This window comes from Lutjanus erythropterus, chromosome 10 (genome assembly GCF_056507025.1).
Source record: "Lutjanus erythropterus isolate fLutEry1 chromosome 10, fLutEry1.hap2, whole genome shotgun sequence".
NCBI lineage: Eukaryota > Metazoa > Chordata > Actinopteri > Lutjaniformes > Lutjanidae > Lutjanus > Lutjanus erythropterus.
In genome coordinates, this window is record NC_139326.1 from 2,343,267 (window position 1) to 2,364,180 (window position 20,914).

The following is a 20,914-nucleotide window of genomic DNA, read 5'->3' on the forward strand; positions in this document are numbered from 1 at the left end:
GAGACGTAGTGCAATGACCAGCAGCAACAGCTTCCTTTTATTTTCTCTCCCATGTCTCTGAAATGTAACTTCAGCAACAACTCTATGGCATCGTCCATTGGCCCAACCCCCGAGTGATGATGACAGGATGTCAGTATGTCGTCTGTACTTCTTTAGTGTCATCACGTAGTTGCATTGTGAAACAAAAACTAACTGTATCAACAAACACACAAACTTTGGTTCAGACCTTCAGGTGTGAAAAGGCCCTTAAACTCAAAACTCAGATGAGAATGTTGAACCTTTAACAGTTTCTTTCAATAAGAGACACCACAGTTGCATTTAGTGGGAGGCAAAGTTTATGCTGTGAAACGCTTCAGCTCAAGTGAGTCAGGATCTTTACATCACTGTATTTTCTGTGATCTTTGCCTTTTCTATTCACTCACTCATTATGCATGCCTGCCTTTTTTGTTTCACCAAAGAATGTCTTTTTTATGTTGTTAGAAGAGTAGAATTTGGTGGTCTGTTTAATTTGACAAATGATTCACAAAATACAATTCTGTGATGCTTCTGTGGCAAATTAGGTGTGTTTGGACCTACAGTACCTTCACTATTTTGTCACGAATTTGTGTGTTTTTGATTTAAAACCGAATGCTGATTTGACACTAAGCAGAAGTCCTCCATGATAGTACAGATGAGGATGAAATTATTAGCCCCACTATGAAAAAAATTTTTTTTTTTAGAAAGTATTTCCCAAGTGCTGTTAAACAGAGCAAGGAATTTTTAACACAGCTTTTCCAAACATCCTAGTTTTATTTTGGATGCTTACATTATTTTACTTTGCACACAGGTATTACAAAGTTAAAGCACATCATTGCTCAGCAGTGGTTTGTGCTATGGCTCAATAAAAAGGTCAGTTCTTAAGGGGGCTAATAATGTTGACCCTGGTAATTTTAGTTTTTTTTGGTAAATAATTCTGTTATTGTGTGCAAATAGAAATAATTTATGCTTTCTAAAGAAAACTAGTATGTTTAGAAACGCTGTGTTGAAAATTCCTTGCTCTGTTAAAAAAGCACTTGGGAATTTTTTGAAAAAAACTTTACATTTAATTTTGGGGGGGCTAATAATTTTGTCCCCAAAGTTGTTCTCTAAGTACCACAATTAGGGCTGGGTATCATTTAAAAAGTAATGATACAAGTACCGATAACAGTACAAGGCCCTTTTCCGCCAAATAATTCTTTCCTTTCAAGATTCTCTGAACCTTGGTGCCATCTAGTGAACAAGTCGCTTGTTTTGGAGCCATTGTAATCAAAGATGTCATCAACAGAGGGCGCTGCAAGCTCTAGAATAAGACATGCCCACTTTGGTCCTCAAGGAAAACCTGCAATTTTTTGGTTCTAGCTGGGAACTTACGGGTTTCAAACCAGTTGACTCTTTGTGGAATTGCTCAGAATGGTTCAAAATTTTGGTTCAAAAAGGTCTAATAGGGCCTTTTTTTCACCAAGTAAGGACCAGAGTCTTGGACCAGTTCTGTTTAAGATCCTTGGAACCTTGATGCTGTCAAGTGAACCAGCCCGCATTTCCACCAGTTTTGAGCCGAAGCCTTGTAATCAATGATGTCATCAACAGGCGCTGCATGATACACAACAACCTATAGAATAAGACTTTGGTTCCTGAGGAAGACCTGACATTTTTTGGTTTCCAGCTGGGAACCAAATTTTCAGGTTTCAACCCAATTAAATTTGGGTGGAAATGCTCCAAACGGTTGAAAATTCAGTGCTTGAACTGAAACAAGACTGTGTCCTTGTGGGTTAATTTTTTTAAAATTATGATTAAAAATCATAATTATGAGGTTCAAAAGTCAAAATTGAGATTAGAAAGTCAGAATTAGGACATAAAAATTCTTATAAGATAAAAAAAAAATCCTGAGATAAAAATGTGAAATTATTACATAATTATGACTTTATCTCATAATTTCAGCTTTTCATTTCAGATTTTTTTTTTAGCTCATAATTATGATTTACCATGTTTGTGTGTGTGTGTGTGTGTGTGTGTGTGTGTGTGTGTGTGTGTGTGTGTGTGTGTGTGTGTGTGTGTGTGTGTGTGTGTGTGTGTGTGTGTGTGTGTGTGTGTGTGTGTGTGTGTGTGTGTGTGTGTGTGTGTGCGCTTATTTTGTAACAGACAGCCCAGGTGTGTAGTAAAGCCAGACTTCTGAAACTTTTGTTGGCATTCTGGCACGTTGAACTGAAACACGCTGCTCAACTTCACCACACCACAGACTCTCATGTGTCGTAGCTGCTGCAGTAGTGGGCCAATTAAACGTCACGTTAAACTGAAAACTTGCAGTGATTGGCTGCGAGCAAAACCGTACAGATAGTGGTTTTTTTTTGTACATCTGAGCACAAATAGGATCTAATGCAGGTATCATTTGACTGGTGAAGTTTCAGTGTTACTTTGTACCGATACCCAGCCCTAACCACAGTTCATCTACCTGCAGTAAGAGATGAAAAAGCACAACATCAGCAGAAAATCAAATGTTTACTAGATGTTTATGAATCTACATTTGTTGCATTTTCCACATTTCTTCACTGAGCCTTTTCCAGTCTGTTGTCTTAAAACCTTTTCATGTGGACTTGGAGTGCAGTTCTGCTTCTTGTTCTGGTCTTTGAGCTGATGGTGCAAACTGGGAACGAAATTTCATCTTTGAGCTTTTTTTTTTTCTTTCTGCATTGCCACATGATCAGCGTCCACCTGGACTGTGTTTTAGTCATGATATCCTCTCTTTTTTTTGCTTTCCATGTGGACTGAAAAGCAGCTTTGTTCTTCATTTTGTGTGGCGTTGTGTTGTGAACCCTCCTATTTATGTATCTAGTTACCTCCCTTAAGTGCTTAGCTCTACTCCGAGGACGATTTTTGTAACTTTGCCTGTTTCACTAATGCGTCTTAAGTGTCCCCTGTCCCCTCCCTGCCAGTATTGCTGTTGCCATATGCAGTACTTGAAGAAGAAATGGTTAAAAATTCAGGTGCTGTGGATCCTTCCTCACTCTTCGATTCTCCCTCCCATTTTGATTGATTGGTGGGCAAGAAGTATAGTGCCAGAAAATATTTGGTCAGTCGTTGGTGGTTTTGGGGGTTTTGTTGTTTTTCTTTTTTAATTTTTTTTTTAATCTTATATTTAAGACCATATAGGCACCTTTCTTTCCTCTGAAAAGTTGCAAAAAGTTCATTTGATTCAGCACCAAAGTCACCGTGTTCTGTTCCTCTGCAAGTCTACACAGCTGCGTGTGTATATAAGGTACAAGATCACATGTTTTATCGTGTGGTGACAGTTTTGTTCTCATCACTTTTGTGTTCTAGCTGAGGTGTTCGGGGTTCTTTTAATTTTCTCCTGAGGAAGACTTTGTGGCCTTTCTTCTGGGGACGAATGGCTGTTGGTACAGAGTATAGAGTAATAAATTTTAATAGGCAGCCGGGTGAACTGACTGTCAGGAAGTCAAATAAATGAGATTGTCTGAAAATGTGGGATCTTCCATTCTATTCTATATAATTTAAATCAGAGTGGGGCTGATCTGGAGATATTTTATAATACGCTTGGATTTGTATGTTTGAATTTTTTCCTCAGGATCTGTTTTGTTTTGAGTTTTTAAAACGTGATATTTTATTGGTGTGACATTTTGCACTGCCTCATGTATTTTAAAATCCTGTCATTTTTTTTTTGTTTGTGTGTTTGTCTTTGTTGCCTTGAATTATTGAATACATTGTGCTTTATCATCATTTGCCTTGAGGTCGCTCTTTTGTTGGCACACTCGCCTCCTTTTTTCCCCCTTCTCATCTCTGTTAAACACATTTTACAGGCTCAGATTTTCATTCCCCACAAATTAGGAGAAACGGACATCTGTCAGTTGATGTAATTTATTTTCGAGTCTGTCGTTAACCTCAACTTTTCTAGGAGCAAAGCCAATCAAAAACAGAAAACAAGGTTATTAAGAGAACTGTGTGAAATGTATATATCCAGCACCTGTTAAAAAATTATCCCTTAGGTTTTTAGCAACTACAGATGTTCCGATATTTTTTTCTTTATCGATCTTCGATACCTGAACATTGTGTATTAGTCAGAGCCAATCCGATACCAGTGAATTAAAATATATTTTAACAGCTGTGTTCTGTACGATTACAGCGTCCCGTGAGGCAAATTCTTTTAACCTGACTCATAGTATACAGCCGTTTAATAATAATGTATATGACTTTTTAAGGCATAAGTTTTGGATTAGTACTTGGTATTAGCTGATATGCGAGGTTCAGGTATTGGAACAACCCTATCTAGAGAGGTTCTGATTGGGGTTGTTCTGAGACTGATACCAGTATCAGATATTTCCTCCAATACTCGGATACCTGATCCATAATTTAAGGCAGTGTCCAAGAAATTTCCGACACTGGTAACGGAAAAATAGCAACACAAAAGCACCTCACCAACATTTTTTCAGACCTGTTTAAGTCACGTCGTCTCACAGTTAAATGACCTGGAGTGGAATGAAGATCTGCTCTGTTGTTTTTTTTTTTTCACATGAGAACCAAAGAATTCTCGTCATTCCATCCAAATTCTTAAACGCGGTGTCTTAACATGACGCTCAAGGTTCTTCATTTATCTCTTCCTTTTTTAATGTCTCGCCTGGTGAAGCAGAGAATAAACCAGACGAGGTCATCAAATTTATCGTCACCACTAATTAATTATTCCCCTGCCATGACTCCCAATCTCATCCTAAAAGAGTGATTTTAATTTCTCTGTAATTAATGTAAATTTGTTTGAGATGATCTTTTTTTTTCTGCATGTTGCTCCTTTTTTTTTCCTCATTTCTCATTTTCGATGCAACTGAAAAACATGTGAGATGAATTTAAACTGAGACAAATTTGAACAGCAAAACATCGTCCAGGCAGCAGACCACATCCACAGAGGTCTGCCACCGGTCACACAGCGTGAGTGTGTGTGCGTGTCCACGTGTGTGTGTGTGTGCACATGTGTGTGCACGCTTAAATGAGTCCTACTGTACAGATATACATGTGTCGGATAAATAAATGCTCCTCTGAGGGCCGTAGGCAGCAGCAGCAGGTGGACTGAGAAATGTATTTGAGACCCCTGATCTGACTCAGATGTGGCATATATCTGCAAAATGGGAAATGCTGATAAATGCTGTCTCTTTTTAATAAATGTGCTATTTTATCAGAATGTGTTGCTGCTGTTTTTCCACCAGACATCCCTGATGTGCAGTTGAGGCTTTTGTGAGGTTGTTTGGTATTTTAACAGGAGTCTCCTGTGCTTGATAATCCACATCTAACGTGTGAAACATTAAGGAATTATGCAACATTTGTTAATGCCCAAATACCTTAAAACTTGAATGTGAAAGTCTAACAATATTTCCTGGAAAAAATGGATAATGTAGGTACGAGAGCTATATTACAGTAACTTGGATTTTTTCCACCCTTTTTAATTTTTTTTTTTTTTTTTTTTTTTAATATTCTGTGATACGTCTCCAGGGGCCGTATTACACAAACTTCCTAACTAGCACAACTTATCTTTGCTGCTTAAGAGGAAGGTTTTAATTTAGGGTGGAAAAGCCATTGCAGATGAACAGTTCTTTGTTAATGTTCTCATTCTAACTTAAGATAAGAATTGTGTATTAAACAAGCCTCCAAACTTCACAAATTCTTAAACTCCCTAACTTAAGGATAACACTTTTCCACATGTGGTTGTAACTGTTTTAATAACTAGCTGAAGTTCCTCAATAGTTTGAGAAAATTCCTCATTATTTTGAGATGCTAAGCCTTTATTTTGAAAGTTTACTCTAACAAAAATCTCTAACATTTCCATGTTTTCAGACACAGAATTACAATCTGAGTCCATTAGTGATAAAAATTAGCACTTCTGCTGGATGCACTCTGCACAGTTGTCCGTTACGCTGCAGCCCGTTTCACAGCTGACAGCTGCAGTGATCTCACTCAACACTGGACCAAATTTCAAAAACTGTTGTCGCCATTACTCACTTAGACACACAAACATGGGAGAATATGGTCCAGGGTGAAAAATACCAACGTTACCCTTCAAGAGAGCTAAGTTCAGCAGGGTCACAGTACATATATATATATGTATATATGTATAGTCCCTTTGCTTGTCTAGGTGTTGTTTTCTCCACCTTTTCCCACCAACTGTGAAAACATCTTTAAATAGAAGCACACAGGAAGACACAGCTGAACAAAGTAAACTGAAGTGGCCACACACTTAGATTGAGCTTTAATAACCAAAAAAAAAAAAAAAGGCTCCATAAAATTAAGTATATCATATTCACTATTTACATATATATTCACAAAACATTTATAAATTAATAGATTTAACACTGAAGTGCATAATTTCCTTTTAAGCTGGAAGACATTTTCACTTGTTGAACTTTATTTTTAAATGCATTTTCTTCAACTGTCCTTCTTCCTACCTGCTCAGTTCACTTTTAGATCCTTTCATTGCTTTTTGACTCTTCAGACAATCTGCTCTTGATTATTATATTTGAATTGTGGAAATAATTTATCTCTACTGTGTAGTTTCCTGTAAATGTGTGTGTATAACTTTGTGCACTGTGTACTGCTTTGAAGCAGTTGTGTTATCCACCAGATGTTGAATGTGTCCATGCAGAGCACAGTCCGGTCTCAGTCTGTCTTCATCTGTAGTACACGGCCATGAAAGGTGTGTGTGAGAGGTGAACACCGCCTCCTCCACAGGACATCCTGGATCCACTCTGACTGCAGCCCAGGACGAGGCCCAGCTCCAGGGCAGGCAGCGTGTCGGTGACCCCATCCCCCCACACAACATCTCCATCAGTGTCCTGCGGAGCCCCTGAAGTGGGCTTTTCTCCCGGTGGATCCCCCCAGGAAGAAAACGCCACCCGCCGGATGTTCACCAGGCTGTGACCCCCTCTGGCACCACCTGCTGCCTCCTGCAGACTCTGGAGGAGGAACAGCAGATCCACTCTCAGCTCCACCGTGTTGCCCCGCGACCACAGACTGTACCTGAAGGAGGTGAGAGACAAACAGGATTACAATCAGGCCAAAAAATCACAGAGGACACAAGTCCAACAATCAGTTTGTGGCTTTTATATGGAAGACCATCACTGCCACTGTGATGGGAAAACGATTCTCTATGTGATTACAATGAGAGAAACTGAAGTACATCATATCTCAAAATAATGACTTAATATTTCAAATTACGTTTTAATATCTAAATTGATAATAAGTTGCTCATTATTTTGAGATGTTAAGCCTTTCAAAGTTTCTCCTTATTTTGAGATACTAAGCCTTTTCTTTGAAAGTTGCTTAATATTTCTGAGAAAGGTCCTTATTATTTGGAGATGCTAAGCCATTATTTTGAAAAATCCTCATTATTTTGAGAACGTTTCTCATTATTTTGAAATGCTAAGTCTTTATTTTGAAAGTTCCTCATTATTTTGAAATGCTAAGTCTTTATTTTGAAGGTTCCTCATTATTTTGAGATACTAAGCCATTATTTTGAAAATTCCTCATTATTTCGAGATCCTTTCTCATTATTTTGAGATGCTAAGCTCTTATTTTGAAAGTTTCTCATTCTAATAACTTACAGGATGCTTTTTTCATCACGTTGGCAGAAATGTGCGTCCATACTCTCAGGCTGTTGACTGAAATGAAGTGTTTTTGTGAGTTTTTACCTTGTAGGGAGGCCCCGCTTTGCCATAGATGAGAGCACAGGATGGATGTCCAGATGTTGAGGGTTTGAAAGTTGGAGGTGAAGCTCGGCTCTCATGACTGTCAATGAGAAAATGTCCCCGGTGAGGAGAAACTCCACATCTGCATCTGAGGAGGAGAGGAGGTGAGTTTAAAACCGAGCAGAGAACACAGTCATGTCAGGGATCAGAGGAGGATCTCCTCCACAGAGGTGATGTTTTCACTCCTAATACCTCGTTAATCTGTCAGCAGGACTTCACGACCATTGTTGGAGGGCACATTAAGCCATCTGAGGCTCATTTGTATGCAGATAACATGCTTCTCTATACATCTGCATTAATCGAGCCATTAACTGCTGCTCAGGCACATCAGCTCTCACTCCTCCAGCTCCTGCACAGTGTCACTCTTTCTACATCAGGTGTGTTTTCATGTGGCTGCTGAAAGCTGTTTATCAGGCAACTTTATCGCTACCTGATGCAGGCACTTTGTTCAGAGCTAAACTGACTTGATGACTTTAACAACTCAGTGTGAAGCTGTGATAATGTAGGTTAGCAGGCAAGCAAATTGCAAGAAACCATGAAACTAATAATTTAATCCTTACTTCCAAGCCAGATTAAAATGATTGTGGCTTACTTTAATTTAATTAATTCAGAATGAAAGCACAACTTTACCGCTGCAAGAAAACATTGCAGAGTTTACAAAGTAAATGCAAAGAAACAGTGCCTGAGAGTAACAGCAGAAGTAGTTAAGTACTAAATTAAGCCAACAAAGTAGTAATGGCTGGTAAAATCTGAACAAACATATGCCATTTGGCCAGTGGACAAAAAAAGTGAATTTTGACTAAAAAAAAGTAAAAAATTGCAGATCAAGACAACAAAAGGTGTAAAAGATGTAAACACAAAAAAATGTAATAAGACTAAAACTAAAAATAACAAAACAAGATGAAAAACAACATAAAAGACATAACAAGTAAAGACAGACATAAGGAGACTAAAAACAACTTAAGATGAAAAAAATGTAATAAGACAAAAACCAACATAAAAGATGCAAGAACCTTTTAATGTTGCAAGAAAACATTGGCAGGTAACGTAGCTAACAGACCAAGCGTGTGTGTGAGTTGGTGGTTGCGCTGGGAGAGTTTTGGGGCCACAAACAAAAACTGCGTTTGGGGCTGGCCCTGTGAGCGCAGGACAGAAGGTTAGCAGCCAAACGTTGGTAAATTATGGAAGTGGCTGGTTGATCACAGCTCACATACAAGCCAAAAAAAGTCATCTAAAATAATAAAAAAATCTTGCTCCAAAATTACAGTAACACAAAAATATAAAATGTATAAAAAGTAAATGTAAATGAACAGTGAACAGGTTTGGTTGAGGCCTACAGAGAGTCACCAGCTCCTGCCCTTATAACAGCTTCTTTTATGTGTTACAGTGAGCTACATATTCAGAAAAGATGCTTTTTTAAAATTCTTTTGGTCATAAGTTACCATCCATTGTGGACAAAATATGGATCTTGTGCACACAAAATAGCCTTTTTACCTGAAGTTAATTATATTGTTAGGCCTATTTACAAGTCTAGGACATTTAAGTCTTTTAAACAGCCACTGACAGTCATAAAAAAATATTATTCCTGTGAAAAGACACTCATTTGCGTTTAAATACATCAGAACAGAGCTTAGATGGTCAATTTTGTCAAAAGGTTCAACACTTTAATTAGAGAATAACTTGTGCGTTCAAGACAAAATAAAATAAAAATAACACATAGGGCTCCTTAACATTTAGTGGAAAATAAATCCGATCTTCAGTTGTTCTCGTGGTGCTCTACGGCCCATCAGGGGTCCCTTTAATGCCCACAAGCAAGGGCACAAAATTAGCACCATCCACCCACCAAATGCTGCTAAAATATTCAAGTGGCTGCTTGATTGTCTTCACTCAGCAGCCAAAAAAACAATGTTAAAAATCAACATTGACTGGACATTTGACCTGGGGACAAGAAAAGCAAATTTTGCTCCCTGCTATCACTGTGATAAAAGATGTTTTATCTGGATCTGTCTCACCTCCTCTAAGGCGGCCTTGTATTCCTTTGACGCTCCTGCAGTCCAGTCCCTCCTGACAGCAGTGATAAACCCGCCGCACGAAGCTGAACAGAGACTTTCCGGGGAACACCAGGCCCTGAGAGGCTCCCTGTGTGAAGGGCCGGATCCGGAGCTGCAGCAGGGTCGTATCATCCCCGGGAGCTTGTTGTGAGTTCTCCTGCCAGGGCGCCGCCAGCTCCGCGCACCGCTCCCGGTGCGTCTCCGCCACCCCGCGCCTCCACCGCCTCAACGCGCCCGTGCGTAAAACCTCTCCGGAGGATTCATGCGCGGATTTAAACAGAAATCCCCGCGTGCCTACCGCGCGACCAGATACTCCAGTGTCACGTGTCACCACCGCGAGGACAAACAGAACAATCCGGATGGAGAACGAGGAGAACATGGTGGTGTTTTTTGGGATCTTCAGCAGCTCCTCTGTGCTCCAGCTCCCCGACCCTCCTGCTATAAACCCCTCTGACAATAGACACCTCTAACCTCTTAGAATTTGAATCCTGGCCCTCCTCTCAGACCCTGCCCCTCTTTTTGTTTTAACCACCCATTTACCCCCCCGCTGCTTTCTTTTAATGCGCGTGCATAATGAGGCGCCCCGAGGAGCGGCGACCCCCGTCCATTCACATTCAGTCCTCAGCTAATCGCTCTAATCACTCCGTGTTCGGATCATCAAGAAGCAGATTATTTACAGCACGCACAGCGCAGAAACGTTCACACAGTCACAACAAGAATAATCACATTTTATATGAGCATGTTTGGTTTTACATACTGCCTGCACACGTCCCCCCGGCAGCTGGAGCCCGAGGCGGAGACTGCAGGTCTCACCGGCTCTCACCCAGTCAGGACAACTGGAACAAATCATGGCTACAAAACATTCAAAACACCACTCTAACTCCAAATTTGGTCAAAATGTATTCTTATCCAATATATGTAATTTATGCACAGGTAGGAAGTAACTAAGTACAAATACTTCATTATTGTGTGTACATAGATTTTTCAAGTATCTGTGCTCGACTTGTTTAGTATTTGTTTTTCTGACAACTTTCTACTCTCACTCCAAACATTTGAACACAAAGTGTCTGTACTTTCTACTCCTTGCATTTTCAAAACTGGCTCATTGTTGGATTTTCCAACATCGAGACAAAGAGAAAAAGACGTAACAACACATAAAAGATGTGATAAAACTAAAATAACAAACAAAACATAAAAGACTTAAACCAAGACAGACATAACGAGACTTAGAAAAACATAACGGCAAAAATTACATAACAAAACATAAAATGTCATAAAAGATGTAAACACGAAAAAGATGTCATAAAACTAAAAAATAACCAAACAAGATGAAAAACAACATTAAAGACAGAAGTCCAGGGAGACGTAAGGAGACTAAACAATGTAAAAGATGGAACAAGACAAAAAAAGATGAAAAGCAACGTAAAACAGCTATTTTTTACTTTTATACTTAGAGAACATTTTGGAGCCTGTGCTTTTTCACTTTTACTGCAGTAAACAAGTTGACTCTACTTGAGTACAAAATGTGTGGACTTTAACGAGCTCTTAAATTATGAAATTTTTGGTTTGCATTGATTTTTTTAAATTTCTAAACTTGCTCTGTGCCAGAAAGCAGCCAAGAATTCACAACCTCAGACAGAAAATGTTTTAAAAGCCTCCAAAATCACAAACTAACAGTATCTACTGGTTACACACACATTTTTTAATGAAAAGACTGTCCTTTTAAAGTGGTGTCCCAGATTTCCATCAACTTCCATTTTTTTACTATTTGAGTGCTGTTATCAGGCTGTGTGGCTCCTGTGGTTTAAACCAGCATTTAGAAAAGTCACTCACACAAGACTCGACACTGACAGGATCAGATATTCATTTAATTTCAACTAATAAAACACAAAACAACTTCAAATACAAACTTTTTTTTTTACAAATGAGTAGAGCTGCAACGATTAACCAGTTAGCTGTCAACTATTACATTAATCTCAATTTGTTTTGAAAATAGATCAGCGGTTTTTGTTTTCTTAACCAAAAAAAAAAAGGTCAGAATTCTCCGATTCAAGTTTCCTAAAGGGACAGTTCACCTGAAATCAAAAATGCATATTTTTCCTCTCACCTGTAGTTCTGTTTGTCCACCTAGACAGTTTCTGGTGTGAGTTGCAGAGTTATGGAGATATCAGCTGTAGAGATGTCTGCCTTCTCTCTAATATAATTGAACTTGATTGTACTCAATGTGCTAGAAAAATACATTTGAAAAACTCAAAAAAAAAAATCATGACCTGGTTATTCAAGATAATCCACAGACCTTGTTGTGAGCAGTTACACATAGGAACTATTTTCTGTCTAGCAGAACAAAAGTATTTCCGGTAGATTTTTCTGCAGAAAGAATGAAAACATACCATCTAGATATATATCGGTATAAAGAGCACTACAGATAAGAGGAAAAATATGTTTTTTTTTCATTTTGGGTTGAACTGTCCCTTTAAATGTGAATATTTTCTGGTTTCTTTACTCCTCTCTGACAGTAAAACTGAAAATGTTTGGGTTGTGGGTAAAACCAGACGCCACCTCAGGTTTTGGGAAACACTGATTGATGACATTTTTCACGATTTTCTGACAACTAATCGATTAATCAAGAAAATAATCGTCAGATTAAACGATGACGACAATAATTGTTTACTTGCAGCCCTACAAATGACACTTCGCTTCGACAGCAGAACCGACAGCTGAACAGTTAAATAAGACTTTTTTGAGCTGATTTGAAATAAATAGACCTTTTTTTAATATAAAATCTATTTTAGAAATTTGTGTAATAAACCAACAGTTTCACAGCATGTGCAGCAAGAAAAACATGATTCTGTACAAATATACTAAGTAATATAAAGATTTTTTTCTCTAGATTTTCTCTTTTCTACTAAATGAATACAAATAAAAGGAGTTATTGCATTTGCTGCATTCAGGATGTGACTGAACAGAATTACATGTACAGGTGAGACACTAAAGGCAAAAATAACATCTTAATAACATCTCGTCTTATTTCATTTCAAGAGGAAAGAAAATGTCCCAAATGTACATTTAGGTGTTTCTTTAACTGCACTTATTTTTGTCTGAAGATTTCTCTAAAATGCATCAAACATTAGTTTTAATAATAACTGATCATTTCCATATTTCAACATAAAATGTCAGAAAACAAAAAATATTTATGTTGTATTGTATTCAGCTGGAGAAGTTTCGTAACTAACTGAGTTCACCTGTAGAGTCTGCTGGGATTTTCTAGAACTCGTCTGTTTTCTCGCTTCAACAGCTCTTAACACAAAACTGTCCAGTTTCATTCCTCTTTTTACAAAGGCGTCTGTTCATATCATTCATATCTTCATTTATATAACCTTTATAGAACTACGGATTTATTGATGGATGTTGACAGTATTTTCTGATTTGGAATGATTTAAAAAAACAGAGATATCCAGAATTCCCTCTTTCCTTAATCGATCATTGGTAAAAATTAACGATCAATTAAATGATTTGTCTCCTCAATCGGAGTTTTATTTCCACAGCAACACCCTTAGAAACAAAGCTGCTAACTAGAACCATATAGGGTTCTACAGCTTGTCCCCATAGGAGAACTACTTTGGGTTCCTATCAGAACTATTTATGAAAGTTCAATTGGAACCCTTTCAAAGAGTTCTACTGAGAAACAAACACAAAAGGTTATACCTACAGAGATATCTACAGAGAACCCCTTTTACAGCACTGTGGTTCCACTTAGAGCCCTCTCTGGAGGTTCTATCTGCTGTCTTTTTAAGCATGCTAACAAGAATCCAACCAAGAGGTTCTACCGAGAACATTTTTATACTCTAAGAGTTTAATCTAAACCCAGGGGGTTCTATCATGAACCGTTTTATATTACGATACAAAGAACCCTTGACAAACCCTTTCTTCCAAAAACGGTTCCTCAGAAGCAAATTGTTCTAGGTAGAACCACAGCCCTTCAGGAAAAACCCTTCTGGAACCATTATTTCTAAGAGTGTAGCCTGTGAAACATATAAAGAGCTGCATGTTTATTTGATAGTAGATCGATTAATTGATTATTTGTTATCGTTCCTTCTGTTCACCTCTAGCGTCTCCCCTCATGTGTGCACGGTAACTGAAGCTCTGGATATAAAAAAGTTGTGTGTTTTAGCACATTTAACAGAAATGCGGACAATCAGACATGAAAACATGGAAATTAAAATCTCTTTGTAAACTTAACCAGCCATCCTCTCTGTCATAGAAAATTCAAAGTTTGACACAAATTTAAAACAAACTAAACTCTTCTGGGAATATGACGTATATAACGTTTCTTATGCTACAATCCTCACATGTTCTCTGTTGATCTGAAGGTCACTCACAGAACAGTTCTTTGATTAACTCCTCCTCCTGACTGCGTCCTGTCAGAGCAGGTTCACTCCGTGTTTCAGCAGTCTGTGTCGGGCCTTGCTGGGCAGCGAGAACGCGCTGTCCTGGTGGTTCGGGATGCCCGAGTTCCTCAGCGATCCCCCGTGCTGCTGGAAGTACGTCTCCTGAGCCACGCTGCGGGTCCCGTACACGGCAGCTCCGGCACTCCTGCGGGAGAAAACGTCCTCACATTTACATCTCAACATCTGGTATGAAGACACGCAACAGAAGACAGCAATAATAAAGAAATAAAACAATAAAACATGTTTTCTTCTGTGGAACATGTTTTATGCACGTGGAGGAAGAACATTAAATTAATTAACAGATAATAATGGTTGTGTAATACACTGAGACCATGAAACTGTCATATTTTCTAGAATCTAGTCATAAAATGTATTTGCAATAATCAATTTAATTGAAAAATACTTCAGCTTTTCTTTGATATTAATTTGAAAATCTTTGGATTTTGAACAGCCGTCAAACAAACTAAGGTATCTGAAGACTTTGGAGAACTGAGATGGACTTTGTTCAATATTTTCTGACATTTGATGGGCCAAACGATTAATCAATTAAATCAGAAAATAATCATCAGGTTATTGCAATAACAAAAGTAATACTAGTCTAAATAAGGGCTGCCCAAAGTGAGGCCTGTGGGCCAAAGTTGGACCGCCATAAGATTCCATCATGTGTTTTTAGAGAAAAAAATAAGTTTAATTAAAAAATGTCTAATATAAATGGCTGATTTTGTGGTTTTATTATTTTTTTGTGATGTAAATATGCATGAACCCTTATCGGTCATTATTTTTTATAATATGAGGAGGACAGTCGAGTTAGGGAAACATTTTACATCCTAACAACAGAATGCAGCAGGTGGCACGGTTTCTGTGGTCGACCGTTAAGTTTGAGATTTGGCTAAACTTGATGATAAACACGATGAACTGACAGATCTGACCCCCACCCCCGACCTGAGGAGCCATGAAAAGTCCGTGAACCCCCCTCCTCCCACCTCCAGCTCCTCCAGGTCACTGCCGTACTGACCTGATAATAGCCTCCTGCAGAGTCTCAGTGTTACAGAAATGCGAGTGAAGCAGCGATGTGGCTCTGACAAAAGGCCGCTCCGGGGCTCCAACTGGTCGAGCAGACAGGTTGGCTGCAGAGACACACAATGAGAAGAGCCTGAGTCCCACAGCGGCACGTCAACCTGGACACGCTGCACAAAGGAAGGCTGATCACAGTTACACTAATTAGCCGTTAGCTCATGCAAAGACAAATATAAACCAACAACCCACCCCCCTCCCCAGGTAGAGATGGACAGCAGGAGAGTTTATACTCACTGCAGAAGAAGAGTGAAAACCGGAAAAGACAGAATCACCAGAGAGAAGAGAAACAAGCTGCAGAGCGAACACGCACAGAGTCAGAGCGAGCGTGAGGAGGAGGAGAAACAGGGTGTGAGAGGAGGATTCTGGGAGTCTCACTCGTCAGCGTGCTCTGAATGCAGTCAAAATGGGCAAACATGTAGGGGCCCGGAGCACCCGGGGGCCCCGGAGAGATGGTCCTCAAATGGGCCTCCAGTCCGTTGAGTGACGCCAGGCTGCTGTGATACTGGACACAAATCAGTTCACATGTCAGTGTAAAAAAAATCTCTAAAGGTTGATGACATATAAAGAGAAATAAAGAAATAAATGTGGAAATATTAAGAATGGCAGCATATTTCTGTAACAACAGGAAGAAAAGGATCAGTATTATTATAGAAAGTGAAAAGTTTATTGTTATAAAACAAAATGTTTCACATAATAAGATATTTTCAAACAAACATATCACATTCATGTTTTAACATTATAACCTATAACGTCACATCTTAACATTATGAAGTTATCACGATATAATAATAAACTTTTTCACACTATAATGTGATACTGATCCGTTTTTCTTTTATTGATGCGGCACCGATAGGCTTCCATAAGAAGTAACAAAATATAAAAGAATTATTTTAAACATTTTCACTTATTTTCACATTTATTTCTTCATTTATTTCTGTACAGAAGTACTTATCATTTTAAAAAATATTTCTATAATATATTTTAAATATATATTTTTAATATAAGAACAAATACATGTGAAAATTATTCTTTTTTATGGCATCTCTATTATATATAGTCATAGGACATCCATAAAGAAAAATAAATCTGTAATAATAATAGAGCAAATATCTATAATATACAGAGAAATAAATAAAAACCAATAATAATAAATATAACAAATGTGAAAAAATAATAATATAAAATAATATTTTTAATCTCATTTCATATTCATTTCTTTATATATAAAAATACAGATTTATGTATTTATTTATTGCAAAAAGAATAAATACCTCAGGAGGAGGAAACGTAAAGGGATAAAAAATTAATGACATGATGTAAAAAATATCTTTTTAATATACAGGTACAGTAATTTATATGCCATATTTTTAAAAAATATAGAAATAAATATTTATAGGAATATATGAACAAATAAATGTGAAAATTAATGAAAATGTTTATAATTATTCTAATATATTTTGTTATTTGTTTTAATAGACTTCCACACTGATTTATTATCTTATTTGTTTCTCTTTTATATTTTAAACATTTTAAATTTAAATTCTTTTTTTATGACACTCTATGTTAAGGTTTAGTTTTGTGCTCACAGATTTTAAAAATATTATAATGTGACAGAAAAGAGATAAATCTCAGTTGTTGTTTCTCACCACTTCCTCCATGGACGCCGTGTCGCTCAGGAAGTGCGGCTCCACCAGCAGAGCGAGGACGAGACCTTTGACCCGGTGCAGGTAAAGAGACATGGGGATCAGAGGAGACTCCTCTGGACTGTCAAACGCACCAGGAGGAGGAGGAGGAAGAGGAAGGTGTTGTGTCTCTGTGACCCTGTGACCTCCGGCGCTCCCACAGCCACCTCTGCTGTCATGTGATTCGTCGTTCCCGGACTCCGCCCCTCTGAAGTCAAATACTGTCCCACAGGCCGGGTCTCCTCCGCCTCCATTTAGATGGGAGTCCTCTTCAAACACCGAGGAGTCTCCTTCATGATGCATCTGACTGTCTCCTCCTCCGTTGCTATGGAAACTGTGATAATAGGACTCGTCCAGCACCTCCTCCTCTGCTTCATGTCGTCCGTTGGAGACAGGAGGGTGGAGGGACGGAGTCGGGGGCTCGGCGCTCTGTGACGGACTCGGACTGAACACGTCGGACAGGTGAGGACTGAAGGACGCGTTCTGAGGAGACTGACAGGAACCCGGATCAGACTGATCCGACTCAGTGGACGGCATGTCAGACAACGTCCGCGACAGACGGGTCTTCACTGGAGGAGTGTCTTTGTGAGGAGTGGAGTGAGAACTGGAGGGAAGAAGAAACCGTCTGAGACACTCAGAATACAAATCTGCTGCTTTAAAGGGATAGTTCAAATTTTTTCAAGTGTGGTTGTATGAGGTACTTATCCATGGTCAGTCAGTGGTCCACACATTCTTTACTGCAGATAAGTGAGTAAAAAAAAAAGACTCTGGTAAAAGTAGAAGTACTGATTCAACTTGTTTACTGCAGTAAAAGTGAAAAACTACAGGCTCTGAAATGTCCTCAAAGTATAAAAGTAAAAAGTCGTCCTCTGGAGGACATTTCTACTGACGGTTTCTGTTCAAAGCAAACTGAACCTCAACTTTTCTCCACCAGAGTCTCTCTCTGTCTTCTCATTTATGTCTTTTATGTTTTTATTGTCTTCTCACATCTCATCTCATCATGTCTTTTTTTTGTCTTGTTACATCCATTCTTTATTGTTTCATCTTTTTCTCCTGTTATGTTCTTTTTTGTCGTTTGTCATCAAGAAAATATTCTAAATATACCGTACACTTAAACTGAGATTGATTTTTTTTAAGTGTCTAAAGTACATTTTGCTGCTGCTCCGGTCCACAGCAGGTCTTTGTGTAGCTTCCTGCATGTCGACCACCATCTACCTTAGATAAATGTGCCTCATTTCAAAACCACACTTCAAAAACAACATGAAGTGTCCCTTTAAGAAGCTTGTGTATGTTAAATATCTTTTGGGAATCACTCAGGTCACTCAGTAAGAGAAGATGTTACCTGAAGTCTTTGTCGACGGGGACGGACTGCAGGTACTGGAGTTCAGACAGGGTGAGGAACACAGTCGTGGAGCTGACAGCACCGCCGAACGGACTGGAGGTACTCGGTCCATTTGTCCCCTGCTGGACCTAAATCAGAATCAAAACTCTGACTTTCCATTTCTTTCTCATAAAGGAGTAGACACCACTGTCATGTCTGCATTGTGAGTGTGTCTCTGGAGCCCGCAGTCAGTTATCTTAGCTTAGCATAAAACAGGGAGCAGTTAGCCTGGTGTTATCCAAAGGAAACAACGCCAACACTTTTAACATTTAATCAGCGGCAGTAAGAGTATTTGTATATATCAACACTTGCTTTTTGACTGATTAGAATTAGAGCTGCGACAATTAATCAATTATTGATCGACCAATAAATTAATCACCACCTATTTTGATAATTGATTAATCACTCTGAGTCAAATGTCCAAATTGTCTGATTTCAGCTTCTTAAATGTGAACATTTTCTGGTTTCTTTGTTCCTCTCTGACAGCGAACTGTGTTCTGGACAAAACAAAACATCTGAAGACGTCATCTTGAGATTTGGAAAACAAATTAAACATTTTTTCACCATATTCATATGATGAATGTCACATACTATGAGATTTTATGGACCAAACAACTAATTAATTAATTGAGAAAATAATCAACAGATTAATCGATAATGAAAATAATCGTTATTTGCAGCCTTATTAAGAATTACAGGTCAATATATCCATCATGTAATTTTGACTGATATCAACAATTAATTTGAGATATCTGTAGTCAACTGTTACCACTGACTTACATTCATCTAAAATTCAGTTTTAATGTAAGGTCACATATCAGTAATGTAATGTTGACTATTTGAAAATCTAATTAAAGATGCCTACAACTCAAATCGTACCTGTGAAGATGTCAGATGTAGATATGAACTATCATATCATAAATGTAATTTTAGAAATCTGAAATCTATCCTGACCGGTCAAAATGAACAGAATGAACTGAATTTCGGTGATCGGCGATTAGTGCTTTAGGACAGACGGCATCGCGTCCTACCTTTGTGTACGTTTCACTCTCGTGAACCATCACCTTCATGGTGAGTTCTGGAAACATCTGCGTGCTCACAATCCTGTGGAGGAAAAAAAGGCCAAAAAGTTACAGACAGCTGGGGTCAGTCTTTTCAAAACTCTTAATCCAGATCAGAATTATCCAGACAGGATTAAATCTCAAATTTGGTTACTTCAAAACTCTGCAGATTAGTTTTAATTCTAAAAATCAGGGCGATTCAGCACAGATTCAAGGTGGATGTAGAGACACATAAAGGAGGATGTTATTTTATTCATTTCTTGCATAATAAAATAACACAGAACATGTCAGAACTAGGGGTGATAACAATTAATTGATGATTGACTAATCAGCTGTTAAGAATTTGATCAATCATGTAAATGTAATAAATCTGCTCTCAAAAAAAACATCTGAAATATATTTGATTATTTTTATGAGTGCACTCTGCATGTTATCTTACATATGTTTAATATATAGAGACTTTATATGTTTCATAAGTTAGTTCACTCTTAGAAATAAGGGTTCCACAAGGGTTCCAAAACAATTTCCTTCTGAAGAACCCGCTTTTGAGAGAAAGGGTTTGTCAAGGACTCTTTGTTAGACTAAGGTTTCTGCTAAGAACATTTTTATTCTAGAAAGAACAAGTTCTTTCATCAACCATAATATAAAAGGGTTCTGGGTAAAACCCATGACATATAAGAAGGTTCTTGGTAGAACCCCCTGGCTGGGTTCTAGCTAAAATACTTGGCATATTAAAGTGAGTCCTGGTAGAACCCCCTGAGTGGATTCTTGGTGAACCACTGCACCACAAAAGGGTTCTCTGTGGAACAGATGGTTCTGGGTATAACTCTTTATGTTGGGTTCTAGGCAGAACTCTCTGAAAGGGTTCCAAGTGAACTTTTCTAGTTCTAGCTCTAACTGGAACCAAAAATGTTTCTCCTATGATGCTGTCAGAGAACGTGCAACATGTTGCCATGGAAATAAAACTTAATAATAATAATTGATATTATAATAATTGATTGTTAATTTTACCAATGATCAATGCAGCTGTAGTCAAGACTATATCCAGTCTAAAGTAAACAACTGACCAATAAACCAATATTTTCAGTTAGAACACCAGAAAACTCAAGTTGTCATGTAAAAATGGGGAGGTACAAAAACAAGAATTTCACATTTCATCCTCCAAAAGTGCAAAATAATTCTGACCTGCATCGTGTTTGATAACATCACTAAATGACGCAGCGCTGCTCGCTGTGCTGGAAGCCCTGACATTATTTTACTGAGGGTCTTCTGACCGATAAAACCAGTCAGGGCTTTGTGTTTTACAGTTTTTCTTTATTCAGCGAGACATTTAATTAACAATGATAACGTACCTCCCAACATTTTCACGTGTCTGTGTTAATGAAACGTTATTCCGACCAACAGATGGTGGCCGATCCAAACACTGCAAAACTAGACTGTGTAATCCTGATCTTGTG

The 20,914-nt window shown here is 38.2% G+C and overlaps 2 protein-coding genes across 3 annotated transcripts in view; both read right to left on the minus strand.

Annotated features, from left to right (window-relative positions):
- Positions 1-6,612: 6,612 nt before the first annotated feature.
- LOC146319798 (uncharacterized) lies at positions 6,613-10,605 on the minus strand. The gene is made up of 3 exons (XM_084727847.1): positions 9,770-10,605; positions 7,701-7,845; positions 6,613-7,029 (listed from the first exon to the last, which is right to left on the minus strand). The coding sequence occupies exons 1-3, from the start codon at positions 10,185-10,187 to the stop codon at positions 6,681-6,683; spliced, it is 912 nt and encodes a 303-aa protein (XP_084583973.1). The 5' UTR covers positions 10,188-10,605; the 3' UTR covers positions 6,613-6,680.
- Positions 7,714-20,914, minus strand: part of hps4 (HPS4 biogenesis of lysosomal organelles complex 3 subunit 2) — a 28,784-nt gene continuing 15,583 nt past the window's right edge. The window contains exons 4-10 of one of the 2 annotated variants that reach the window (XM_084727845.1): positions 19,428-19,500; positions 18,358-18,485; positions 16,980-17,619; positions 15,709-15,835; positions 15,272-15,383; positions 14,188-14,401; positions 7,714-7,845 (exon numbers count right to left, since the gene is read on the minus strand). In XM_084727845.1, coding sequence (XP_084583971.1) covers positions 14,230-14,401; positions 15,272-15,383; positions 15,709-15,835; positions 16,980-17,619; positions 18,358-18,485; positions 19,428-19,500 — 1,252 coding nt within the window. In that variant the 3' untranslated portion in view covers positions 7,714-7,845; positions 14,188-14,229. Of the gene's footprint in view, positions 7,846-14,155; positions 14,402-15,271; positions 15,384-15,708; positions 15,836-16,979; positions 17,620-18,357; positions 18,486-19,427; positions 19,501-20,914 lie in introns of those variants that run through there. The other variant, XM_084727846.1, reaches the window with a different exon arrangement.

Excerpts from the sequence above, each read along its gene's own strand:
- LOC146319798 (XM_084727847.1), bottom strand. The coding sequence starts at position 10,187 with ATGTTCTCCTCGTTCTCCATCCGGATTGTTCTGTTTGTCCTCGCGGTG. Across the intron at positions 7,846-9,769 it reads ACAAGGCCGCCTTAGAGGAG|ATGCAGATGTGGAGTTTCTC; the intron begins GTGAGACAGATC and ends TCTCCTCCTCAG. Across the intron at positions 7,030-7,700 it reads AAGCGGGGCCTCCCTACAAG|GTACAGTCTGTGGTCGCGGG; the intron begins GTAAAAACTCAC and ends CACCTCCTTCAG.